Source organism: Bos grunniens, chromosome 19 (assembly GCF_055505025.1).
Source record: "Bos grunniens cultivar Pamir isolate PY7600 chromosome 19, Bosgru_T2T1.0, whole genome shotgun sequence".
Lineage (NCBI taxonomy): Eukaryota > Metazoa > Chordata > Mammalia > Artiodactyla > Bovidae > Bos > Bos grunniens.
Genome location: NC_141183.1, coordinates 49,027,538 through 49,035,938, shown reverse-complemented (window position 1 = coordinate 49,035,938; position 8,401 = coordinate 49,027,538). Strand labels below are relative to the sequence as shown.

The window sequence follows — 8,401 nt, the reverse complement described above, 5'->3', positions numbered from 1 at the left end:
ATTCTGATGAGAGGATTCAGTGACCCTCCTAGAGGAAGGATCCTTCATAAACTGGCTTCTCCCTTTGCCTGTGTCCAGTGGGCAGTTGGAGAAGCCTCATGTCATCCTCGCCCCTTCTTCCTGTTGCCTTCTCAGCCTCCTTCCCTTTATTTAGAAATAGCGTGTTATCTATTATACAACCCAGGAAAGCGTTCTGATCTCTGCCCTGTGACTTCCCACTCCTCCTCTTTCTATAAATACAAGGGCAGAGCAGAGATCCAGGGAAGTCCGAGAGAGCCCCAGAGTCCTCAGGCTGGTCCACCGTCTGTACACCAGGAAGATGAAGACCTCCATAGCTGTCCTGCCCTTCCTCATCCTCGCTGCCCAGGCTGCACTTGGTGAGTTCAGTGAGCCTTCTTCCAGGTGGGCAGGTGGGTGGTAACTTGCAGACCAGGGAGGAGATGCAGAGGGACACCTTTGTCCCAGCGTGGATATAGCTCCCATTTAAAAGCAGCAGCAGTAGGTACAGACCTCTCCCTTCAGCCGCTGGTCTCCGGGGAAAGCAGCATACAGCTGACTGGTCCCACCTGGGGAAACAATTCTCTCCCTTTCATGACCAGAATTATCTGATACTTTCTCTTAGCTGACATAGGAACACTATGGACGAGATCAAGAGAACTGTAGAAAAATCGTAGATCTGTAGAAAGAAGTATAAACTTTCACAATGTTAGAACTATTATATGCCCTCTAGCATAAAACTCTCACTTCAGAGAAGAAATTGGACAAGCCAGGCAAGTGACTCACTCAAGTGTACTTAATCATCTTATTTATTTATGTAACAAATAGATATCTAGTATTTCCTATTTGAAAGCAGGCACTGTTCTAAGTGTCTTGTAGATATTAATATGTTGGATCCTCCTGACAATGCTGTACAGTAGACTATCAGCAAACTATATGGATTTACTTATTATTATTATTAATTACCCTCTTACAAACAAGAGATGAGGCATAGGAACTCTAGATAACTTGCTCAAGATCACACACCCATACGTGGTGGCATTAGGTTACAAGCTAGTTAGGAAGCTGTAATGGGAAGACAACACCCATCCAAGACTTAGTTTTGCAAGCTCCACACATATCATATTAAGCGTATTGAAGTGTATGCACATGCCTCATTTAATATAATTCATATGTAACTACATAAGAATGAGCTAAATTTTAGTTATGCTTGCCTAATTATTCTAGTACAGGTCCACAATCCATTTATCCAAATCTTTGGGGCTAGATGCATTTTGGAATGCAGAATTTTTCAGATTTTAAAAAGGCAATGCAGTATGACCCAGAAATTCCGTTTCTTCTTGATATAGCCAAAAGAACTGAAAGTAGATACATGAAAGAGATACCTACACAACCTTGCTAATAACAGCTTAATTTTTACTTGCCGAAAGGAGGAAGCAACCCAAGTGTCCATTGACAAACAAATGGATTGGAAAACAGGATGTGTGTGTGTATATATATATATATATAGAGAGAGAGAGAGAGAGAGAGTATTATTCAGCCTTAAAAAGTGAGGGAATTCTGACATGTTCCACAACATAGACGAACATTGAAGACATGATGATAGATGAGATAAGCCAGTCACAAAAGGACAGATAATATGATTCCACTCCTACGAAGTACTTAAAATAGTCAAATTCAGAGAGAAAGTAGAGTAGCAGTGGCCCAGGGTTTAGGGAAGGGGGAAATGGGGAGCTATTGTGTAATGGGCACAGAGTTTCAGCTTTCAAGATGAAAAAAGTTCCATGGATGGATTGTGGTAAGTTGCGCAATATGAGAAGGTACTTAATGCTATTGAACTTTTCGAGATGATTAAAATGGTAAAGTTTATGTTTTTTGCATTATGTATGTGCTAACTCTTGGTTATTAGCAACTACAGACTAAACCCAAATTGCTGCCTATAGCTCTTGGTACTTCGGTTGACAGCTCTTAAATGTACAAAATCACCTCCAGTTCATGTCAAACCACGAATACCCCTGTCTTCAGGTCTGCCTGCTAGAGCTCTTGCTTTTCCTGATTGTGATTTTTGTGACATTTGATCTCAGACAATTGCACTTTTTGATAACTTGAGGAAAACAAAAATTACCTGAAAAACTGCCTGACCTGCTGCATTGTAGACATGTAATCTTTGCAAAGATTGTAAATGACAATTGTGAATATTCAGACATGATTATTCTTTCCTATCCATGTTCTGATCACAGGGAGATAGTGAACAAATGATTATATTAGAGACTTTTTTATTTATAAGATCTGATGTAAAACCACTACTTTCAACTTTTTAGATCTGAATGTTGCCTGTTTAATATATTTCTTTTAAAGTTTAAAAGGGGTTAATATCAATTGGATAACATTTTGTCAAGCATTTTTTTTTTCTGATTGTTAATTTTGATGCTAGCTGGAATTCAAGAAATAACAGTGACCTTATTCAAATAAAGAAATATTTTAGTATTTTTTTTAAATTGTAAACTTTGCATTATGTTCATGCTATCATATTCTAAAAGAATGTATTTTTAAAAAGGTAACACATACCTGGGCATTACTTAACATCCCTGGCAGAGTCTGAGACACACACATTAACCAAACACAGTCACATTTCTGCAGCAAACACATTCACACTGATGGAGTAAATAAAGCCTGTAAATAGCCTCACTTCACTTTGGGTGATGTTGTGTCACCAGATCAGTTATAGAGAAATGTTTACTGTTTCCAGAGCCCTGTGAATTCCAGAAATGTGTAGAGAGCATGGTGCATTGGATCGCATTATGGAACTATTCAACTGATCTATTCATGTTGGGTGTGCAGTTAGCTTTTTGTATTCATAGTCAATAGAATGGTTCCCTATCTCGAACTTTTTCAAAAGTCCCCTGAAAAGTCTCAGGGCCTTGATAGAGAAAATGGGCTTGGAGGCACATCTGGGCCAATGGTTCAGTATCCTTGCCTCCCTAGCAGGAGATGGGGTTGAGGAATGAGACAGATGGAGGTGTTGAAACGACGTTGCTTCCCAGTAATTTTTCTCCCCTTCTCTACTGTTTCTCTCAAGTAAAAGACGTGATGTCAAACCTGAAGTTTGAACTCTCAAGTCCGGAAAAGAATCACCACTCATTGTCTCAAGGAGGTAAAGTTTTGTTATGGCATATATTTTAAAACAGCTAGCAGGTACAGATTGGCTCAAAGACTTCAATCCACCTGGTTTACAGGACCTGAGGGGGGTCCTGAGGGTGGTGAACATCTCCAAGGAAGTTCAGGAGGGGCTGTGTGTCCATAGATGGCCTCTTCCAGAGATGGACTCGATTCCACCTGGCTGTCCCAAGAGTTGGCTCACTACGGGGAGAGGGGAAGGGTGCTCTGGGATGCCTCCTACAGGCCTCAGACCCTCCTTCTTCTGGGAGAAATTCTGCTCTGTCGTGGCCCTGCCTGGATGCCCTCAGACACACAGCTTAGCCCTGGGGAGAGCGAAATGTCTCTGGCAAGGAGAGGCCATAAGTGCTGGAAGAGAAGGCAAACATCCCTTTCCAGTCCTGAACCTTCAGGACTTCCCTGGTGGTCCAGTGGTTAAGAATCCGCCTGCCAATGCAGGACACACGGGTTCCATCCTTGCTCCGGGAAGATTCCCCATGCCTCCTTGCAAGGAAGAGTAGTCCCTGATCGCTGTAACTGGAGAAAGTCCGTGTGCAGCAACACAGACCTAGCACAGCCAAAGATAATTTTTTTTAAAGCCCTGCACCTTCTCACTCTTCCCAGTAGGTGGGAGGAAAGGGAGAAAGGATGCAGTTTTCATCAGTTTTGTTTGTTTAGTTGCTAAGTTGGGTCCAACTCTTTTGCAACCCCAAGGACTGTAGCCCTCCAGGCCCTTCTGCCCATGGGGTTTCCCAAGCAAGAATACAAGGGCGGCTTGCTGTTTCCTTCTGCAAGTTTTCCTCCCACTCAGTCCTTAAGTGATGCTTTCTCTTGTTGCAGGTTTTCACCGGCCCACGGACTGCTGCATGTCTTACACCCCACGAAACATCCGATGTGTATTCATGGAAAATTATATAGAGACGAGCAGTGCATGCTCCTGGCCAGCTGTCATGTACGTATGCCAAGCTCACTGGCCGTCGCTGGGGGCAGAGTGGAGAGGGGAAGGGGTGGCACCTGAGGAATGGATGTCCAGGAAAGTCCCACCCTCTGGATCCTGCCAGGTCAGCAGAAGCATGTGTCCTCAGTAGGATCCTTCAGGGCACCAGGTATGAGATGCTCCAGGTGAAAAGGGAAGCTAGGGAAGGAAGGTGAGAGCCGGAGGGAGGCTTCACGAGAAAACTCTGAGTCGCTGAGGGCGTCTCAGCCTGAGGGAGAGTCTCAGAGAGAAGCTGCTCTAAATTCCTGCAGCAGAGAAAGGCAAGAACTGGCTGGGCTGTCAGGGGCCCAAGGCACAGGGAGGATAGGGTGCCCACCCATATTTGCTGAACCTTCTGCTGTTTGTAATCTTTCCCCCCACCTTCTTCCCAGCTTCATCACCAAGAAGGGGCAGCGTGTCTGTGCTGATCCTAACAATGAGGGAGTTCAGAAATGCAAGTCGGAGCTGAGGCTGGGGTCAGCCGTCGAGGACCTGAGATCGCTATTGGTTGAGCGGAAGCGCCTGGACCGGGCCCCCTCTTCTCCGTCTCTCTTGCCTCACCGTCCTCATTGGAGGGCCGTGGCCTGAATTACTTTTTAAAAAGCAACAGTTACTGTTCTTTTCTCATTATAAGCACAACACATTCATCAAGAGTATCCAATTTGACTTCACTCAAACTTTTAGAGGGAAAAGATTGTGTAGGAATTGCTGAACTTTGGATTCGTGGGTTTTTTTTTGGGGGGGGGGAGGGTCTGAACAAGATATCACAGTTTAAACTTTTTTAAGCTAAAAACATGGCATTCAAATACAGACTTAGAGTGTGTATTTAACCCATTAATCACTAAACCGATTCAAAGATCATCTGAGGAACAGAAGTTGATATAGTTATTGGAGATGGCATTCTGAAATGTTTTGTTAGAGAAAAACAAATTCAAATCCTAGAGGGCAATAAATCTGTAACTTTGGGGACTATCTTTTGTACTAGACAGCAAGCCTTTGGATCTGTGCTTAACAATAAAATTACAAATCAGTCTCAGTCAACAAGCAATTTCATAAATTCTGGGTGTTGGTCAACATATATAGACAGTCAATCAAATGTACATTTCCCATACAGATTAAGGAATCCTGGGTGAGTCCTTCAGAAACTGCTCCAATATGACATTGAAAGGCCTATACTCATCCTTCTGCCTTAATGCTACTCTTTGGATTTTTTTTTTCTTACCAGATATAAGTTCCTAAAAGATATCTTCTCTGAAGTTAAAGGACATTAGGAAAACACTTAAAACTAAAGTTAATATCAATTTTAGATTCATATCTATTAAAGCATATACATTTCTATTTATAATTAGTAAATCTTAATCAACTCTCGCATAAAATTCAGAAATAAAGGACTGAATTCTAAACAACAACATTTTTTTTTTAATTCAAAAAAAGTTTAAGATTTTTTTCCAGGCCAAGTTGGCAGAGTAGAAAGGCCCTGAACTCACCTCCTCTCATGAACACACCAAAATCACAACTTGGCTAAAAAGTTTTTTTGGGTTTTCCATAAGATGGTATGGAAAAATCAAAATGAATTATTTTGGCCAACGCAATACTTGTAGAACAACTATCAATGGAAAAAAAGAAACACAAACAGAACCTACCAACAAGAAAATATCTTTTACAACTAAAGATGTTTAAAGAGGAATCACAATAATACGGTGCTGGGGGTGGAGCAGACTCATGATAGGCCAAGTCCCATATTCCCTGGTGGGTTTCCCAGATGGCGCTAGTGGGAAGGAATCCACCTGCCCATGCAGGAGAAGCAAGAGACTCAGGTTCAATCCCTGGGTCGGGAAGATCCTCTGGAGGAGGAAATGGAAAACCACTCCAATATTCTTGCCTGAAGAATTCCACGGACAGAGGAGTCTGGCAGGCTACAGTCCATGGAGCCGCAAAGAGTTGGACACGACTGAGCACACACCCACATTCATCCTCATGGGTGGCCCACAGACTGGAGAATGCTTACATTGCAGAGGTTCTCCCACAAGAGTGAGACGTCTGAGCTTCACTTCAGGCTCCCCAACCCAGGGGCCCTGCCCTGGGAAGATAAGCCCCCAGAGTATTTGACTTTGAAGGCCAGCAGGGCTTATACTGGGAAAGATTGACGGCAGGAGGAGAAGGGGGCGACAGAGATGGTTGAGATGGTTGGATGGATCACTGACTCAATGGACATGAGTTTGAGCAAACTCCAGTAGATAGGGAAGCCCAAGGAAGCCTGGCATGCTGCAGTCCACAGGCTCGCAAAGAAACACAGCTGAGCGACTAAACAACAGCAGCAACAGGGCTTAATTTTGGCAGTCCCAGAGAACTGGAGGAATAGAAACTTCACTCTTAAAGAGAACACACACAAAGTCTTGCAGCCTGTAGGACTCACAGCAAAAGCAGTATTTGATAGGAGCCTGGGATCACACCTACCTGCTGATCTTTGAGGGTCTCCCTGAGAGGCAGGAGTCAGCTACAGCTCACCCTGGGGACAGACACTGGCAGCAGCTGTCCTTGGGAACTCTTACTGCCACAAAGACACCTTGCTGGTGGGCACCACTGTGGAATCCTTCCTCTAGCTTATTGCCCTGGGATCCAGCCCTGCCTGGTCCAGCAGCTTGTAGGAACCAGTTCTGGACTGTCTCAGGCCAAGCAACTACCTGGGTAGGAGCACAGCCTCACCATCAGTAGACAGGCTGCCTTGAGACCCCACTGAGCACACAGTTGCCTCTGGACATGACCCAACCCACCCAAAGACCCAGAATCCAGCTCCACCCACCAGTGGGCAACCCCACGGCTTACAGAACCAACCTGTCCACCAAGAAGCCAGATCCTACTTTGGGACCACCTGGGCCTCTGTCCTGAGCACTAGTAGGCTGACACAAGCTTTGGGACAACCTGAACTTGTACCCAACTGTGTCAGAAACCACTCCACCTCACCAACACTAACGATCTGACACCAACTCTGGGACCCCTGAGCCCTGCAACCAGACTCTAGGACTCAGCTCTCCCTGCCAGTATTCTGGCACTAACCCCAGGAACTGGCTTTACCACCAGTAGGTGGGCCACAGCCCCAGAGTCTTCTAGTCTTGAGTCCACACACCAGGGAGCCAACACGAGCCCCAGGGCCCCTGGAGTTCCGCAGTCAGCTGCTTTGTGACCAGGCCCCACTAACAGCAGCCAACAGCCTCTATACAAGGAAGTGCCTGGTAAGTAAACAGACCAGGGTCAACCAAGCCTATCAAACCGCCCACATAGCCCGCCACAACAAAAGGAACCACACAGCCCTCATGGGGGGAGTCCCCAGAGCATGCAGCTTGGACGACAAGAGGGGTGTGCACTGCTGGAATGCACAGGACATCTCCTGTACAAAGCCATTTCTCCAACGTTAAGAAATACAACTCACATACCAGATGCATAAAAATATAAACAGCAACTTAGGCAAAATGAGATGCCAGAGGAACATGCCCCAGACGAAGGAACAAGATTAAACCTCAGAAGAACTAGCTGAAGTGGAGAAAAAAAGAAAAAAGAACTAAGTGAACTGAAGATGGGCAATCTACCTGAGAAAAAAGTTCAGGGTAGCAATCATGCATGCATGTGTGCTAAGTTGCTTCAGTGGCGTCTGACTCTTTGTTACCCTATGGACCGCAGACCACCAGGCTCCTCTGTCCATCGGATTTTCCAGGCAAGAATGCTGGAGTGGGTTGCCATGCCCTTCTCCATGGGGTCTTCCCCACCCAGGGATCAAACCCGAGTCCCCTGCATTGGCTGGTAGGTTCTTTTTAGCGCTAGCACCACCTGGAAGCCCAGTGATCATAACAGTGATTAAAGAACTTGGGAGAAGAATGGATGCACAGAGCGAGAAGGGAGAAGTCTTTAACAAAGAGTTAGAAAGTAAAAAAGAAAACCCCCAAAGAGATGACAGATGTAACCAATAAAGTAAAAAATACACTAGAAGGAATCAACAGTAGACTAAATGACACAGAGGAATGGGTCAGCCAGTTGGAAGGAGGTAATAGAAATACTGCTGCTACTGCTAAGTCGCTTCAGTCGTGTCCGACTCTGTGCGACCCCACAGACGGCAGCCCACCAGGCTCCCCCATCCCTGGGATTCTCCAGGCAAGAACACTGGAGTGGGCTGCCAAATAGAAATAACTGACGCCCAATTCTCTCTCTGGCCCATGGTCCCCTCTGGACTCCCACAGCAGATACCCTTCTTTATTTAGAGAACTGTACTTGCAGCTT

The 8,401-nt window shown here is 45.1% G+C and overlaps 1 protein-coding gene across 1 annotated transcript; it reads left to right on the top strand.

Annotated features, from left to right (window-relative positions):
* Positions 1-262: 262 nt before the first annotated feature.
* LOC147352585 (C-C motif chemokine 15-like) lies at positions 263-5,170 on the top strand. The gene is made up of 4 exons (XM_086360340.1): positions 263-377; positions 3,077-3,151; positions 3,994-4,105; positions 4,522-5,170. Exons 1-4 carry the CDS (start codon positions 320-322, stop codon positions 4,715-4,717), a joined length of 441 nt encoding a protein of 146 aa, XP_086216466.1. The 5' UTR covers positions 263-319; the 3' UTR covers positions 4,718-5,170.
* Positions 5,171-8,401: the final 3,231 nt, after the last annotated feature.

Bases quoted from the DNA above. Each gene is read 5' to 3' on its own strand.
- LOC147352585 (XM_086360340.1), top strand. From the start codon at position 320: ATGAAGACCTCCATAGCTGTCCTGCCCTTCCTCATCCTCGCTGCCCAG. The intron at 378-3,076 runs GTGAGTTCAGTG...GTTTCTCTCAAG, and splicing joins CGCTGCCCAGGCTGCACTTG to TAAAAGACGTGATGTCAAAC. The intron at 4,106-4,521 runs GTACGTATGCCA...CCTTCTTCCCAG, and splicing joins TGCTCCTGGCCAGCTGTCAT to CTTCATCACCAAGAAGGGGC.